Source organism: Ursus maritimus, unplaced genomic scaffold, assembly GCF_017311325.1.
Source record: "Ursus maritimus isolate PB19 unplaced genomic scaffold, ASM1731132v1 scaffold_5, whole genome shotgun sequence".
Taxonomy (NCBI): Eukaryota; Metazoa; Chordata; class Mammalia; order Carnivora; family Ursidae; genus Ursus; species Ursus maritimus.
This window is the reverse complement of record NW_024426663.1, coordinates 34,869,682-34,888,051: the sequence shown is the minus strand read 5'-3', so window position 1 is coordinate 34,888,051 and position 18,370 is coordinate 34,869,682. Positions and strand designations below refer to the sequence as shown.

The 18,370-nt window shown below is 46.2% G+C and overlaps 1 protein-coding gene and 1 long non-coding RNA gene across 2 annotated transcripts in view; both read left to right on the top strand.

Annotated features, from left to right (window-relative positions):
• The first annotated feature begins 5,350 nt into the window (after positions 1–5,350).
• Positions 5,351–18,370, top strand: part of LOC103663871 (NLR family apoptosis inhibitory protein) — a 24,154-nt gene continuing 11,134 nt past the window's right edge. The window contains 6 exon segments of the mRNA XM_040622692.1: positions 5,351–5,390; positions 5,792–6,049; positions 6,052–6,072; positions 6,075–6,222; positions 7,695–7,766; positions 16,746–16,809. Of these exon segments, the coding sequence (XP_040478626.1) occupies positions 5,351–5,390; positions 5,792–6,049; positions 6,052–6,072; positions 6,075–6,222; positions 7,695–7,766; positions 16,746–16,809 (603 nt within the window).
• On the top strand, positions 12,353–13,707 carry LOC121100712. Its single transcript, XR_005832477.1, has 2 exons — positions 12,353–12,572; positions 13,298–13,707. It is a non-coding gene; the product is annotated as an uncharacterized LOC121100712 (long non-coding RNA).

Sequence of the window (18,370 nt, the reverse complement as noted above, 5' to 3'; positions counted from 1 at the left end):
TGCCCTTGAGAAGAACTACATCCATGCAAGATGAAGAAATGATTAAAGTCATGTAAGTCCTGTGTTCAGAGACCACGTGTAACGCACTGTATATCTGCATACGTGTCAGTCCGAACGCTGCCGTGTGGGAACAGTGAGGGGACGACAGGGCTTCGGATGCTCAGAATGGCAGTTGGAAGAAGAACCATAAACGTTTTGTAAAATTTCTCAATACGTTGTAACTTCCTCGTGTTTGTGGTCCTATCTGTGTTCTGCTGTCTGTATCTCTGTAATGACCGGCTAATACATCACCAGAGGAATGGTCTCACGGTGGTGCCAAAGGGTACGGCCAGCAGACGGCAAGATGGATGATAGAATCCTAAGAGCTTTAGTGGGTGGAAGAGTTCATGAGAAAGGGCCAGAAGTTTGAGTCCCTGGGGCCTAGGAAGGAAGAAAGGGTTATAAGACATTATCACACTTAAGGGAAGTAGCCTCAGGAATGTCCTTAATAGCTCCTTTGGATCTGGTTCTAAAAAAACAAGATTCATTATTTTCTTTCCATGTTCTCTAATTCTCTTCTGGGGCCACCTATTACAAGGTTGGCTGGGGACTCTTGATGGGATCTTCACAGGATTTAAATTCTTTATTTCACCTGACTAAATTGCTGTTTGAGTCATACCTCAGGCCAGGGTCCTGGAAACACTACACAATCGCTTAATTCGTTTATTAATTCTCTAAGTAAACCTTGTACATCTGCTATCTACCTGAGGGGACCCTAGGCATTAGGATGTAGACACCAAAAAAGGGACACACACCCTAACCTCGTGGATCAGTGGACCTTCCAGCCTAAGAGGCAGACTATGAAGAAGTCAGTGTGAAGGTGCTAATAAAATCCAAGCGCTGTGGGAATGCACAAGAGGAGCTGGAAAATGGGCTTGGGAGCAGAGTGAGATCCTAAAGGGCCCAGGCAGATAACGGCAGTAAGTGAAGGGGGTCAGGTTAGTGCAGAGTGGTGGCGTCTGGGAAGCCGCCATGCCCTCTAAAGGAGACAGCATCTAGGCGCTGGGCTCGGGGGTAGAAGAGAGATGCAGCTTTCGCTGTACATCCTTTGTACCTTTTGAATGTATACCGGCACATTTGTTACATAGTCAGAAATGTTTTTTAGAGGAAATAACCCATTGCTCAGCCCCAGCCTATTTTTTCCTTTGGGAATGTAGTTCCGCTGGTGCCGTATATTTTGATACCGAAACTGGGTTTTTTAATGAGTTTTCCTCGGGGCGCCTGGGAGGCTCAGTCGGTTAAGCACCTGACTCTTAAGCTCAGGTCATGATCTCAAGGTTGTGGGATCCAGCCCCACATAGAGCCCCGCATCAGGCATGGAGTCTGCTTGAGATTCTCTTTCTCCCTCTGCCTCTGCCCCTTCCCCCACCCTGCACGCTCACTCTGTCTCCCTGAAAATAAAATCTTTAATGAGTTTTAAGTTTTAAATGTTAACATTTAATTTTCAAAAACCACACAGGCTATACAATTCAATGTATGGAATTATTGAATCACTATATTGTACACCTGAAACTAATAGAACACTGTATGTTTACTGGGACTAAAATAACTTAAGCCTGGGAACTCATTAGAAAGGCATGTTCTCGGGTCCTGTCACAGACCTGAATCCACCGTTGGGGATGGGCCTAGCCATCTGTGTTCCAGCCAGTCCTCCGGGTGACTGTGACAAATGCTAAAGCAGGAAAACCACTGCCTCTCATCAGACTACAGAGGTGCATAGAACTTAAAAACAGGTCCTAATAGAATTCTGAATTTTAAGGCTATGCAGAAGCTTTTAGTGTCACTGGGAGTAAAATGGTTGTTCTTCCAACTGATAAAGAATATCCACGAAAAATCTACACCAAAGATTCTTAAGGGTGACATTTTAGAAGAATTCCTACCAAAGTCAAGAATAAGATGGATATCTATTACCACTGTTTTAAAGCAACACCGTATTTAAGAATATAATCAATCTGGGGCGCCTGGGTGGCTCAGTCGTTAAGCGTCTGCCTTTGGCTCAGGGTGTGATCCCAGCGTTATGGGATCGAGCCCCGCATCAGGCTCCTCCGCTCTGAGCCTGCTTCTTCCTCTCCCACTTCCCCTGCTTGTGTTCCCTCTCTCGCTGTGTCTCTTTCTGTCAAATTAATAATAAAAATCTTTAAAAAAAAAAAGCATCTGTTAAAAAAAAAGAATATAATCAATCTGACAAGACAATGAAATGACTGTAAAAAACTGAACTCTCATAATGTTCAGAAGATACAAATATCTACTTATAATATACAAGAGGATTTACAATCATATATTAAAAATAGACCAGAAGGAGTCCTGTACATCATCAATAAACATTTAGAAGATAAAATTTTAAGTTTAAAAAAATCCAATCCATAACGGCAACAAAATCCATAAGGTGCTACAATCAATGTAATGTGCGTTGGACAAAGAGGCACGCAACAACGTTACAGGTGGAAAGTAAGGTTGATTGGGGAAAGTTTATAGGCAACAGGTTCAGCACTGTGGAGACCTTCTGCTGACCTCTGGACTTGCTATAAAAGGAATTGCTGGTTCAGCAGCCACTGGCACCATGGAAAGGGCTTCTAAAGAACACTGTCTCTGTGACAGTATACATGTGAGTAGAAAAGTGAGGAGGGGCTGGTGAATACCTGGCCATTCGTCTAACAATGATCGCTTCTTAGCTGAGTAAATGACCTTGTTGGACCAGAGCTTAGCCAGTGAGTTCACTTTCACACTGATGCTGGTGACAGAAGCCTTGCTAACTTGGCAATTTGTTAAACTACTGAAAGGGCTAGGGAATAAGCTTTCTGGGGTACCCAGATTTGCCTTTCCTTAAAACCTAGCCTTATGGCAGCACAACATAGCAGTTACCAGTGCAGACCCTAGAGCCACACTAGCTGCTTAGTCTGAACCCCTATTGCCTGAGTTTCCCCATCTGTGAAATGGAGATGTTGATCACACCTGCTTCCTTTGGGCTGTTTGAGGGATCAGATGGACACATCTAACATGCTTAGAACTGTGCCTGGCAAGCTCTAGGTTCTAAATAAATTTTAGTTATTATTGGTAATAATTACACAATCTTGCTGAAACAATTTTGAAAAGTGTAAACCCAGAAAAATTACAAAAGCAGGAGGGGACCATCAGCACATAGAATATTTTAACAAATTTTGGGGGGCTCAGTCGGTTAAGCATCTGACTCTTGATTTCGGCTCAGGTCATGATCTCAGGGTCTTCTGATCGAGCCCCATGTCCGGCTTCACACTCAGCAGGGAGTCGCTTAGGATTCTCTCTCTTCCTCTCCCTCTGCCCCTTCCCCTGCTCGCATGTGCTCTCTCTCACTCTCTCTCAAATGAATAAATAATATCTTTTTTAAAATGAAAATATTTTAACAAATTTTTGGAAGGTGGAAAGTCCAATGGGACAGTAGTCATCAATGACTAGCCCAAAGAAAACCACAGCTTGAATACCCACATAACCTGTGGGAGAGTATGTTCCCTGAATAGAACCCTGGAGACCCAGAATGCTGGGTAAGAAGGGCAAGAATGACAGGAGAGCTGAATGTGGAGGGACCAGTTTAAAGGCCAGCTCCCTCTAGCGCGCCATCAGGTTATTTATGGACAGGTGTTAACCCTGAGGCAAAAAATTAGATTCTTCTCTTTAAAAAAAAAGCGAATAAATTGCTTCAACTGACTTTGAGGAGCTAGTGTGGGCACTGGCACCCCCAAACAATCCTTCCAGAATTGACCATTTTATGCTCAAAGAACATTCCAAGTGAGCTTTCAGCTACTAGCTCTGTCTTTACAGGTAACTTGAATTCGTTTTCTGAGGTGTTTCTCTGACACTTAAGGCTGGCTTCTCTGGGGTAAATCTTGGCTTCCCACTCTGTTTTCCATAAAGTAAAGGGCTAAGGTTCAAGTCACATTCATGTGACTTAGATTTTTAAAGCATAACATTGATCAATCAGCTTTTCATTTGCCTAATTCTTAGATGTGAAACCGAAGGCCAATATACATTGGAGGAAAGCTGGTAATGTGAAGAACAGACACCAAGGTAAAAGGTAAGAGCTTTTGAGGAAACAGGTAATGCAGGAGGAGACAGAGGAGCTTAAACATCAGTATTGATAAGTTTAATTTGTATAGCGGGACCCACAACATGGAGACTAGCCCCTTGACTGGGGCCAAGTCACAAGTGTAAACCTAAGTCAGCCTGCACTTACTGGAAACCCCTGTCAAGGAACTCTAAGTAGACCAGTCACAGTTATCTAACTCAGCTTTAGCTCCTTTACCTTACCCTAGAAAATAGGGCCTGCCACCCTTACGAGGAAACGGTCTGCCTCCTAGCCAATGGTACTGTTTCCATGTTGCCTTTTCTCTACAAAGCTGGCGCCTCCTCAAAATCCCTTGGGAACAGGGCTCCTCTACTTGTGAGGTTCTGTCCTCCTCCAACCCATGCATTGTTTTCTATTGAATAAAGGACATCAAACTTGTTAAATTGGATTAGTTTTGGGGCACCTGGGTGGCTCAGTCGGTTAAGCGTCTGCCTTTGGCTTAGGTCGTGGTGGTCCTGGGATGGAGTCTCACCTCTGGCTCCCTGCTCAGCAGAAAGCCTGCTCCTCCCTCTCCCACCGCTACTCACCCTGCTTGTGCTCTCTCTCTCTAATAAATAAATTAAATGTTTAAAAATTTTTGTTATTTTCGTATCTTGTCTTAAAGTCTTATAAAAATGTATTGTGTGAAGTCTTGTGAGTTGTTACCCGCCCCCGTATAACTGCCTGAGATGGCACTGTAGTTGGAATCGTTGAAACAGTTGTTGATCCTACAATTTAAACGACAGAGGCTTTGGGAGGAAAAAAAGATGAAAAGCGGGAGAGAGATTTAGAGCCCCAGGTGCCAGGCTGGCTGCTTGATTTCAATCAATCAGTCGCTTGATTTCAAGTAAGGTAACTACGGATGGGAGGAAAAGCACAACGAAGGGAATGAAAGGCGGTAGACCCAGACCTGCACGAAAGAGCTACACGTCTTAAACTCAGGGGAGGTCCGCCAGGAGTACTCGTCCTTGGCTGGCTTTGGCTGTTTTGACAAAACAAAGTAAGAGCCTTAGTTCGCCCGCTGAGTCCACCAAGCTTGGGCCCTACATTCTGGGTGGAGCATGATGCCAAAGGAGAGCTGCCGCTGACGGCGTGTGGGGCTCCACCCCACAACCCTGGGATCACCACCCAGGCCAAGGCAGACGCTTAACCGTCGCGGCCACGCAGGCGCCCGCAGGCCTGCTCTTAATCAAGATCTACAATTAGCTGCAGCTTCTGCAGCACAGCGGGTAGATGGGCGAGTCCTCGATCAGCTGCACATCAGCTGCACCGGGTAAAGGCACGGGCCCATAAACCATCCCCGCCGCAGCACCTTCCCACTTCCGGCGTGGGTATCGAGAGAACGCTCCCGTGGCCCGCGTGTTGAGAGCGCAAGCAGGCAAGTTGGGGCTCCGGAGATGACCGTGCTGGTGGGAGGCCCTGGTGGACAGGGTGACGGAAGTCGGAGGACTAGGGGCACCTGGGTGGCTTAGTTGGTTTAGTGTCTGATTGCGGCTCAGGGTCCTGATATCCAGCCCCGTGTGGGGTTCCCTGCTCAGCTGGGAGTCTGCTTTCCCCCCTCCTCCTCCTTTTCCTGCTCCTGCTCTCTCTCAAATAATTAAAATCTTTAGAGGAAGTCTGGGGACTAGGAAGCCACGTAGAAGTGTTCATCACGCCGCTTTGCTTGCTTTTCAGAAAATGGCCGCCGGGTGGAGAGGCCCCTCGGCGGGGCTTCGGCCGGAGCGCTCTGCAGCCCCCGCGGAGCTGCGGTTCGGGAAGCCGCACAAATGGGAGGGGAGCGGAAGGCACACGATGCAGGAAGGTTCAACGCGCCAATGCGCAGGGAAGAGTGTGGGCGCCCGGGGAGGTGGCAGCGCTGGGAGTCACTCCCCGGGCCTAGAAGCTTCTCCTGCGGCTCAGTCCTCTGTGGTGCTCGCTTCCGGAGACTCCCCGTAGAGATCACAAGCACGTGCATCCAATGGCGGGTTCCTTTTGGGCAGCGGTGTTGGTAACATTGCCCAGTATGACCTGAGTGAAGAATCCAGAGAACAAGCTGAGAGGGGACAAAGCAAGGTTCCAGGGAGACAAGGGAGACTGGAATCTTCCAAGAACCGGCCGTTTTCCATGTAAGCGGTGCCTGCAAGGGACCTCTCAGCTGCTGGCTTTGTCTTTATAGGTAATTTTGAAGTTTTTTTTTTTTTTTTTTTTAAGATTTTTTTTCAGTTGACAGCAAGAGAGGGAACGCAAACAGGGGGAGAGGGCGAAGCAGGTTTCCTGCTGAGCAGGAAGCCCGATGTGGGGCTCCATCCCAGAACTCTGGGATCATGACCTGAGCCCACGGCAGACCCTTAACAACTGAGCTACCCAGGCGCCCCTGAAGTCATTTTCTGAAGAATTTCCCTGGAGTTTTAAGTTTGGGTTCCATATTTGTCTTTTTTTTTTTCTTTTTTCTTTTTTTTTTTTTTAAGGCAGGGAGAGGCAGAGGGAGAGAGGGAATCCCAAGCAGGGTTCACCTCCAGACAAGAGCCCACGGGGTGGGGGTGAGGGGGGCTGGATCTCAGGACCCTGAGCTCCTGACCTAAGCCCAAATCAAGAGTGGAGGTTAACCCACCGAGCCACCCAGGTGCCCCTAGTTTCCATATTTGAATTGCAATATTCTGTGAATTTTTTTTCACTTGTTAAATGTGTTCTGTTAGGCATAAGGTCTGTTTTATTACAATTCAACTTCAGTTACTTTGAACTCATTGTACAAAACAGTTTATTTGCCAAATATATTATAAAGTAAGTTACTTTTCCTTAAATTTGGACCTTAGACAATACTGATTGCAGTCTCAAGGCCCTCCAAAAAAAATCATGAGGTCAACCTGACCCCAGTTTTCCTATGCATTCCTCAGCTTTTCCTCCATCTTTCTTTAATTCTTTTAATTGCTGCAGTACTGGGGGGGGGGTTCGGGGTGTTCTGATCTTTTCCCTAACTCTAATGTATAGGGCACATTTCACTCTAGAAAATGTCACTATGTTTGAATTCTCCTCTCCATGCCGTAAATGTTAGCACAGAAGTGAATGAGAATTTTAGTAACAGCAATCACTTAGGAACGACTTCTAATTAAGCACTAAACGCAAATTAAGCACTAATTCTAATCCAACAACGTGCCCCTTCCCCGTGTCAACTCAGTTGAGTTTATTAAGGCTCAAAGAGTTTAAGAAATGTGCCTGTTTGCACAGAAGCTTCACGGCAGAACTACAACTTAGGTCTTGTAACGGTGCTTTACTTGCTGAGTGCTGGGGTTTCTCTGCTTCCCAGCTCTTTTGGCCCTGAGAGCTCAGATGGCCACACGCCAGCCTTAGGCACCAAATGGAGTGTGGATGTAAACAGCTGACAGTCTGTATGTGAAGTATGGCCTTGGCCGAGGGGTGATGCGGCTGCGGGTAGAGATGCGGCCACGGAGGGTGTGGACAGAGACGCTGGAGTGCCTCTCCCTCATGCAAGGAGCAGTGAGCTCCTGGGGACACATCTCCTGCACTATCCCGTCCCATTGCTGGGCACTCTGCATGTGTCCTTCACATGTAGCTGAACCGGACCCTGTGCTGTGGTTTCCTGTGGTGGATGTTTAGGAAACTGCAAAGAGGGAGATGATCCTTGGAAGGAACATGCCAGATGGTTCCCCGAGTAAGTAGATAAATATCTTTTGCTTGTACTTTTTTTTTTAAACCTGAGTCATCGGAGTAGCATCTTCAGTTTTGATCTTTCCCTATCTAGTATTGGAACACTCCAGAATTTATTCAAGAAAGGCCTGATTACATTGTTAAAAATTTGAATTCTATGGTTTTTTTTTTTTTTAAAGATTTTATTTATTCATTCGACAGAGATAGAGACAGCCAGTGAGAGAGGGAACACAAGCAGGGGGAGTGGGAGAGGAAGAAGCAGGCTCATAACGGAGGAGCCTGATGTGGGGCTCGATCCCATAACGCCGGGATCACGCCCTGAGCCGAAGGCAGACGCTTAACCGCTGTGCCACCCAGGCGCCCCTGAATTCTATGGTTTTAAAATAGTTTCTTAAATGTTTTATTATATCAGAGTAAGATCTGTTTTTCCAAGTAGAGGTTTTGGATCTCCCGTAATTAGAATAATTTTCGGGGCACCTAGGTGGCTCAGTCGGTTAAGCATCTAAAGCTTGCTTTTTGGCTCATATTATGATCTCAGTGTCCTGGAATCAAGCCCATCATCAGACTTCGCTCAATGCAGAGTCTGCTTGAGATTCCCTCTCCTTCTGCCCCTCCCCCTGCTTGTGCCTGTGCTCGCTTCTCTCTCTCAAAAAGTCTTTAAAAAGTAATTTTCATGGGGATGATGTAAAATGGTGTATAAAGGAAGTTGGAAAGCAAAACAAGATTTAAAATCTTACAAATGGGGGCGCCTGGGTGGCACAGCGGTTAAGCGTCTGCCTTCGGCTCAGGGTGTGATCCCAGCGTTATGGGATCGAGCCCCACATCAGGCTCTTCTGCTATGAGCCTGCTTCTTCCTCTCTCACTCCCCCTGCTTGTGTTCCCTCTCTCGCTGGCTGTCTCTATCTCTGTCGAATAAATAAATAAAATCTTTAAAAAATAAAAAAAAATAAAATCTTACAAATGGTTACATGTACTATTGAATATATACCACATGCAAATGTTTTATTTAAAAAACTCAGGAGTTTTGATTATTACAGTGCTGTTTAGTTCCTGCTTCCAAAATGAAGTGTTTCCATTTTTTTTTTTTTTTTAAGATTTATTTGACGGAGAGAGAGCACGAGCAGGGGGAGCAGCAGGAGAAGAGGGAGAAGCAGCCTCCCCACAGAGCAAGGAGCAGGATGTGGGGCTCAGTCCCAGGACCCTGGGATCATGACCTGAGGCGAAGGTAGACGCTTAAACCACTGAGCCACCTAGGTGCCCCTGTTTCAATTATTTTAAATTCTAGATTGAGTAGTATTTTCTACATGGCTTTGTATCTCCCAAATACAGATTTATTGCATTAACATTTTTTTAAACTTTGATTTTGGGATATTTCACACCAAAGTAGAGCAGTAAGTTAAACATTTAGCAACACAAGACCAAATCATACTTCCTCCATCTCCCACCCACTTTTTTCCTCAGAATTAATAACTAGATTATTTTAAGGCAAATCCTAGATATCCTATAATGTCATTTGCTGACCTCTTGGTGTATAACCCTAAAATATAAGAATATCTTTAAAAACAAACAGTACTACTCTCCTAATAAAAAAAAAAGGGATTAATTGCAATTCTTCGATATCACCAAGTATCTGAGCCCGTGTTCAAATGTCCCCATCCCCCACCTCTCTCTCTTTACTAAGTTGGCTAGTTTGAATCAGGATCTAAAAAAAGGTTTATATGTTACATTTAGTTGTTGTGGTTCTTAAGATTTTTAATTTATAGATTCCTTCCTCCCCCACGTCTGTCTGTCTGTGTGTGTCTCTCTCTCTTCATTCACTCATTGAAGAAGCTGTGTCCTGTAAAAATTCTCGACACTCCAGGTTTGGCTGAATGTGCTTCTTTGCTGTCATTTAGCATGTTTTTCTACTTTGTGTATTTCCTGTAAGCTCCTACTTGGGTCTAGCAGTGTGATCGGGCTCATATCCTCGTTCTGTAATGAATATTTGTCATACACCTACTATATGCGAAAAAGTTGCTGGTTGGATCATAGATCAATGACAGAATAATCGGGCAGTTACTTACGTTGCGAAGTCATCTTGCACATGGACAGCCTTACTCACCGAATCTGAAGGCTGGCTACGAGGAGTGAAAAAAGTAATAGGCGAAATAATATGTGTGGTGTAAGCCTTAAAAAAAAAATGTGTAAAACCACTTAATCTGTATGTGGACTTGTTCGAAGATGCATAGAGAAAGTTACGAAAAGCTAGAAACGGTCGGTATCTCTCTGGGTTTGGGCTTGTCAGGAGATGAGTGGAGAGGGAGTTTCACATTTCACTTCACTTCTCCCTGGTTTAAATTTTTGGAAACAAATATATCTTGTAGTTGAAAAAGAAAGTGAGGGGAGTGGGAGGGAGGAGGGCAACAGGAGGAGGGGGAAGGAGGTGGAACAATAGGACGAGGGAAAGGGGGAGAAAAGCAGCTGAGACAGTCAAAGGTTTGCGTGAAACCAGATGGTTAAGTATTTTGAAGGTCACTCAAGCTCCTTGACCCATCAGAATAGACACGGACTCAACCAGTCCTACTCAGTATTGACCGTGCACAGCGCACATGGCCGTGTCCCCGAGGAGTATGAGCCCTGACTCGGCGGTCATGGCTCCTGGGCACCTGTCTCGGTTTGCGCCGTATCCCGGCTTCACTCCCACTCAGAGCCACCGTGCTTCGTGTCGCTGGGTTGTTAGACACAGGACAGCTCCCAGTGGCACCTTGCACACAGACCGTCGTGTGACCAGCACCAGCTAGAGTTGCACATCTTGATTGGAATGATGCTGGTCTGCTTTCTCTGACCTTGGGCTAAGAGAAAGGTAGGAAGCAGAAGTACCAGTTCAGCAACCAGCCTTCGAGCCGGAAGGGGCTAAGGCCTGCTGATAAGACAGGCGGGAGGGCCGTGCAGAGGCGTAGGAGGCGCACAGAGCTGCTTCCCGGGTGCCCGATCCTAGACGGGTTCCTGCCCCTGAGTGGGGATCGTACACACGCACGTGGTCACGCAGACTGTGCGGTTGTAAGGATTGTAAAGTACAGGCTACCAACGCCTTATAAAAACTACCATGTGTTACGGGAAGATGACTGCTCCACCTTTCATCTTGGTCATTGTGAGCACGTGGTTAGTAAATTTCAGAGCTGAAATTAGAATGAAACTCTCCAAGCTTCTGTTTGGTTGTCTTTGTTAGCTAGTTAGACTTAATTTTATAAGTTCTTTTATAAACGGTGGCCAAAATGTCTACGTATACTCTTAAATTTATTGAGTACTACATTTTGAAAAACACAAGCTGGGGGCGCCTGGGTGGCTCAGTCGTTAAGTGTCTGCCTTCCGCTCAGGTCAGGATCCTGGGGTCCCCAGATGGAGCCTCGCATCCGACTTCCTGCTCAGCGGGGAGCCTGCTTCTCCCTCTCTCTCTCTCTGCCTATCCCCCCCCTTGTACTCTCTGCTCTCTCTCAAATAAATATTAACACAAGTTGATTGTATTGTAGTGTGTAAGAAAGTACCATGTGTTGCCTGCCTCCTAAGTCCATACCAAGCATGTGGTTTGTCCGTCCTGTGGTAGGTGGGACATGTACGGACTTGGGGGAAACCAGGAGAGCTTTGTACACCTAAAAACGGAGGACTCGGGCTGTCCGGAGGGTGGTGGCCCTGAAGAAAGAAATGACTCACCTGCTAGTTAATTTGCTCTGACGTGAGGGGAGAGCACATCCCTGTAGGTGGTGGAACTGGGGCTAACCTAGCCTCTTGACTCCCAGATACTCGTTATTACACCACCGTTAGGACCCTTAACGTTGGAAATTGAGGAATTTTTTAAAAAGTTAGTTTAAAAATAGCTTCACTTCTGTGGATAGGAATGTATTTTGTAAATGGTGTTCAATATGCTCTTTTTTTAAATTTCAAAATTTATTAATTTCCATTTTTTAAAGTTTATATATGTAAGTAATCTCTACACTCAACTCACAGCGCACTAATTTCCATTCTTAGAAGTCGTGTTTTGTTCAGCAGATGAAATGCAAGTATCCCTGTTTTTTTGAAAGTTTGTATTTAAGCCGCTTCAATGAAAGACTTACATTAGTAGCTGTTTTTTCTTTTTCTTTTTTTTTTTTTTTTTAAAGATTTTATTTATTTATTTGACAGAGATAGAGACAGCCAGCGAGAGAGGGAACACAATAGGGGGAGCCGGGAGAGGAAGAAGCAGGCTCATAGCAGAAGAGCCTGATGTGGGGCTCGATCCCACAACGCCGGGATCACGCCCTGAGCCAAAGGCAGACGCTCAACCGCTGTGCCACCCAGGCGCCCCAGTAGCTGTTTTTTCTAATCTAAAGAAGTCTGGGGGCGCCTGGGGGGCTCCGTCGGTAAGCATCTGACTCTTGATTTCAGCTCAGGTCGTGATCTCAGGGTTGTGAGACCGAGCTCTGGGTCAGGTTCTGCCCTGAGCTGAGCGGGGGATCTGCTCTCTCTCTCAATCTTTTTCCTCTTTCTCTCCCACCCCTCCCCCAGCTTGTGCTTTCTTTCTCTAAAATAAATCTATAAATGTAAAAAAAGAAATCCGGAGAGGATTTTCCCCTTTATAAAGAAGGCAGGAAGCAAAAGTAGGGCTCCGCGTTTGTTTTGCAGCCCTTCCTTCTAGTGCCGTGCTGTCCGGGCCACGAGAGCAGCGCCCCGAGCCCCTTCCTGGGAACTACACTCGGCGTCTCTGCGTCAAGCTGCCGCAGCTTTGACCTGTCTGTGAGCATCGGTGCTTCATCTTCGTGTATTTTGTGCATTTGTTAGCAAGATGTGTCCTAAGGTATCAGAAAAACCTAAGCTCAAAAAGTTTTCTGTATTATTTAATGATAATAGCTTCTTTGCTTTATTCTATTTTGGTTTATGAAAATGGGAATGCTTTACTTTTGAGTACCAGAGGAAACCTGCATAGTACTGTTTTATGCAATTCCCCTTACTCCCGGTAACTTTATGCGTAACTGCTGTAGGAAACGTGGTTTGGAGCTGATGACCAAGAAAGAATTCTTGAGACGTCTTTGGTGCAGAAAGGTGGTTTTATTAAAGCATGGGGACAGGACCCGTGGACAGAAGGCACTGCACTAGGGTCTTGAGTAGAGATCCGTCATATATTTTCAAATTGGGAGGGGTTAGGGATAGTGTAAGCCTCCCAGGCATTTGGGAGACAAGGTTTCCAGGATCCTGAGGGGGCTAGCTATTGTTAGGAAAGGTCATCTATTACTGTGAAGTAAAAACTGAGTCATGAGACCCTTCAGATGTATATTGGGGGTCATATTCTTGGGGGATGACTGCCAACATGTATCTTAGGGGGTAGATAAAGGTAGTTTCCAGAGGAATTTCTGCATGTTCAGGTAGACTTACAGGATCCTGGGGGTTGGGCTAAGACTGTCTTTTCCTTTAGCAACGTATTAACATCGAGGCAGCTGAGTTCCTAGAGGAATGTCACTCTGCCTGTTTCAAGGACTTGACCGTGGGCGGTAGGTAGTAATGAAATTTTTCTTTTTGCCTTAGTGTCCCACATCATAACCACAGGAGCTGGATTTACTAACCATAGTTCAACAAATAAACAACACCCTCCAGCCTGTATATATTGGTAAGTCAGAATCTCTTTAATTGTATTCTCTATTTTGTTTCAAGAGAAAAGATAATCTGAAGATTGAATTTTTAAATTATACACGTTGTCACTAATAGAAGTAAGGAAGAATTCCCCCCCCCCGCCCAGAATGTCATCTTGGAGTGGCTTGGGGGTTTTAGGGTTCCTGTTTATCTTGTGTGCGTGGTCCCCTAACTATGCAGTTGTCTGTAACCGTGGCCACGTAAGGACCTGTACCAGGAGCCATGAGCCGTCCCGGCCGACTCAAGGCTGGAGCGCGCACATCGTGAGAAATAAACGAATGACTGAGTACACGTCGGGGGAAAAAGAAAGAAGGAAGAATTGTATGAAAATAATGATGAGTCTCGTAAGTAAGCGTTGAGGTAAAATTTGAGTTTTATTAAAGCATGATAAATTTCATCCATTAAAGGTGTACATTTCATGAAGTTTTAGTGTTTATTGTGTAACCATCACCACAGTTAAAGGTTTAAGACCGCTCTACATAGCATTGAGGTAAATTTTAATTACATTTACTGAGTTTGGATGTGAATTTCTTCAAAGTAAGAAATCCTTAGAGGAACTTGCACCGTATATTCAAAGCTACTCGGGATTTGTTGGCGTCCTGGTAATGATAACAGCAAATGCTTTCACAAGTTGGCTTTAGATGACGTGCTAATGAGGGAGCAGAAGGCTAGCTGAAGAGAAAGCGTAAGCTGACACCCTGCCACCTCCCCTCACCCCCCACTCCTGGGTGGGACACGTGTGACATTCTTCCAGGAATCTCCCCACTCTCTCTTAATGTTAATGCCTTGCTAGAGGGGGGAAAACAACCTGAACTTGACTATGGCAAGGCCTCCAGGATCTTGTAAATCTACTTTAGCATATAAAGTTCTTTTGAAACCCTCCCTTTTCCTTACTTGCCCCAACTCCCGAGTATATAATCAGCCGCCCCTCACAACCCCGGTGCAGCAGCTCGTTCTGCCCACGGGTCCTGTCCCCGTGCTGTAATAAACCGACATTCTGCACCAAAGACGTCTCAAGAATTCTTCCTTGGTCGTTGGCTCTGGACCTCACCCCACCAAACCTCACCTATATTCCAAAACCACATCACTCATACCTGAATTACAAGGGGGTGGCATTCTTTTTTGTCATGGGATTCTGTTTGTTTCATCTATCCTTCTTTGATTTCCCCTTACCTTTCTCCTGGCAGAGTGAAGAAAATCACACTGTTGCAGGATTGCAGGGTTCTTGTCTCACGGAGTTGAAAAATGAATCTTATGGACGATGATGTAGAGAAGAACGTTAGGGTTCGAAGCCGACGGCCAAGAAAGAATTCTTGAGACGTCTTTGGTGCAAAAAGGTGATTTTATTAAAGCACGGGGACAGAACCCGTGGGCAGAAAGAGCTGCACTGGGGTCGGGAGGGGTGGTGATTATATATCCTAAGGTTGGGAGGGAGTTAGGGACAGCATAAGCCTCCCAGGTATTTGGGAAACCAGGTTTCCAGGATCCTGAGGAGGCTGGCTGTTGTTAGGAAAGGTCATTTATTACTGTTTGGTTGAAACTCCTTCGCGGGACCCTTCAAATGTTTATTGGTGGGTCATATGCTTCGGGGGTGATGGGCAACATGTATCTTGGGAGGTAGAGATACAGGAAATTTCTAAAGGAATTTTTATGTTCAAGTAGACTCCCTGGGGGGGTTCGGATAGGATTGCTTTTTGCCCTTAGGAAGGTGTCAGTATCGAGGTAGCTGAGTTCCTAGAGGAATGTCACTCTCCTTGTTTTGAGGACTTGTCAGTGGGCTCTAGGTAGTAAGGAAATTCAGTAATTTTTCTTCTGCCTTCGTTTCCCACATCAGACACAAAAGGGTGAAGTGAAGTGAAAGTTTATTAAGTGAAGGTGAGAAATGAAAGGAAAGAAAAAGCTCTCTAGACGGAGAGGGGTCCTGAATGGGTTGCTATTGAGGGCTTTCAGTGGCAGCTTTTTATTGAAAACTGACCAGGGAACTGAAATCTTCTTGACGTCTCTACCACTGATGGAACCGTGTTTACTTTTCCTTTGAAGTTGGGTAATTTTTAGTGGTCCAGCTGTAACTGTCCTAGGGGTATCTCATCTCTGACATTTAAGTCGTAACGAGGTGGTCTCTGGTGAGGTAGCAGAAGGCGAGCTGAGGGCAAGCATACGCTGACACCTTGCAACCCCCCCCCCCCCCCCCCCCAACTCCCTAGTGGGGTACGTGTGACATTCCTCAGGTACTCCTGGCTGCCCTAATGCTAAGGGAAGGGAAAACAAATGGCTAACAGGTCACAGTCCAGCCGGACTCGAGTCTCCCTCAGTTACAAAATGTCTTAGGTTATTGACAAGAATGCTTTTTTCTTATAAATCCCTAACTTCCAGAAGGAAACTCCCAACTGTCTCAATGTCAATGCTTTATTAGAGGGAAAAACGACCTGAACTTGGTGGCAAGACCTCCAGTATCCTGTAGGTCCTCTTCAGCATATGAAAGTTCTTTTGGAAACCTCACTTTTCCTCATTTCCCCCAACTTCCAAGTGCATTGTCAGTCACCCAGCCCCCGAGTAGCAGCTCCTTCTGTCCGCGGGTCTTGTCCCCGTGCGTTAATGAAACCACCTTTTTGCACCAAAGACATCTCAAAGGAATTCTTTCTCGGCCGTCAGCTCCGGACCTCACCCCACCAAACCTCACCTACATTCAAAAATTACGTCCGTCTTCTGTTCCCTTCTCTCTGGGTTTGTTGCCTCAGCCTCTCTCCGCGTCTGGGATTTCTGTGAGCCTGGTCACGTAGTCCCGAGCGTGGGCCTCGTCGGGGGAGTCGGGGCCTCCTATCCTGGCTAGACCTTTGACGAGGGAGCGGAAGGCTGGCTGAGGAGAAGGCATCAGCTGACCTGCCACCTCCCCCCACTCCCGGGTGGGACACGTGAGACCGTCTCCAGGACCCTGTCCACTGCCGTCGCGATGACGCCCTGCTAGAGGGGAAAACAGCCTTGCCAATGGCAAGGACTTCAGTACCTTGTGGGCGTCTTACGGGTCGGTCCTCTTTAGCGTGTGAAAGTTCTTTTGAAACCTCCCTTGAATTCTCCCCAACTCCCGAGTATAGAGCAGCAGCCACTCCCCAAGACTCTTTCTGCCCAAGGGTCCCGTCCCCGTGCTTTAATAAACCACCAGTTTGCACCAGAGACATCTCAGGAATTCTTTCTTGGTCGTTGGCTCAGGACTGCACCGCACGGGACGTCACCTCTCTTCCAAAACCACCTGCTCACGGGACAGGAGCTGCGGGCAGAAGCAGCTGCACTGGATTGTCAGGAGGGACTGACGGTATCCTTTTTAATTTGTGCGGGTGAGGGGTAGCGCAGGTCTCGAAGGCATTTGGAAGCCAGGCCTTCAGGACCCCGAGGGGCCAGCTGCGGCCAAGGTAAGCCGCCCGCGGCGCTGGGGCAGCCGCGAGTTCCTCGAGGAAGGTCACACTGCGGGTCTCGGTGTCTCTCCGTGGGCTGCAGGCTGTGAGGAGATTGCAGTTTAAGCTGCATTTTCTTTTGCCTTTGTTTCCCACGTCGACGTTGTCTTGCCGAGCTAGAGCCAGTGTTCCCTCTCTGAGGCTGGTTGCCCTAGCCTTCCTTGGCTGCCCCCACCTGAAAGCCTGCGTGAGATCATTCAGATGGGGCACCGGCACCCACAGCGGCCTCAGAGCTGCCACCTCCTGGCCGCGTGCTTTATCCTCTTAGTAAGGGTTCCCTAGTAGCAGGCGGCAGAAAACCCATCCCACATGGGCTGAAGCAGACAGAGGACTGACTGGCTAAGAGGACTCAGAAGATGAGAAAAGAATATGACCTGAAAATGGGGGAGGAGTGTTTGCTCAGAAAGAAATCTTGGTACCATTACTAGAAGGATTGGTTGCTTAATACCTCTCTACCCGTCTGAATCCATTTTCTTCCTCGTAGCTTGTATTTCCTCATTAGTCAAAGTACATCTGTGAAATGTAAATATAATTCGGATTTTGAACTGGATCTCTGGAGGACATGACCCTGAGAAGGGTCCTTGTTGGCTAAAATAAACATTCACAGGTGTTTGGGGCTTTTTATTTTTTATTTTTTGGCACTGTATTAAAAAATTCCATTAACAGAAACAAAAAGTAATGATTGTCCAAAATTCATGCCCCTCAACCTGATGCAACTATGGGGGGAGTTCTAGCAACTATTATTCATAGATAGTGTATATTCGAAGTCAAACAGTTGATAACTTGAATTTTAATTTTCTTCAGGGAGAACATGTAAATTCCTGGGTCAAGAGTGAGTTACCTATGGTGTTAGATGTAAAGACTCAGGATATTCCAAAGGCTTTGCATATTTCTTCCTTTGCTTGTTTTGTCTTTTTTTTTTTTTTTCCAGTCTTTCTTTCTCCTCCTCATAAACCATTTTTAAAAAACTGTTTTCCTAAGAGATTTCTAATCTTCTGGAGTGCCTTAGTTTTTCTTAGCATAAATGAGCATAGGGAAATAGGACGGGGTTGGGTCGTTGACTGACAGTTTCCTTAAAACAATCAGATGGTTTTGAACATGTTCTTAAATGGATCAGTGTTAAGTAATTAGGTGTGAGATAATAGAAATTACATAGATCCCCCCCTTCCCCTGGTATTTAGCTCCAGATACCCTGATGAATCCCTAACTGGTAGGAACACTAAGAGCATCTTTCGTTCTAGTGAGGTGGGTGGCTCCTGGGTGCTCTGGGTGAGCTCCTGGGTGGGGGCTGGTCAGTAGAAAGGTCAAGCCCTGATTAGAAGGTTGGACTTTTTAGCCCCACCCCCATGCTCCAGAGAGAGGAGGGGACTGGAAAAGGAGTTAATGATCCATGAAGCCTGCCAGAGGAAGGCTCCAGAAATACCCAAGAGTATAGGGTTCAGGGAGCCTCCAGGTAAGAGAACAGGTCCTCGATGGGAGGGTGACACACCCAACTCTGAGGATGGAAGCTTCTGTATTC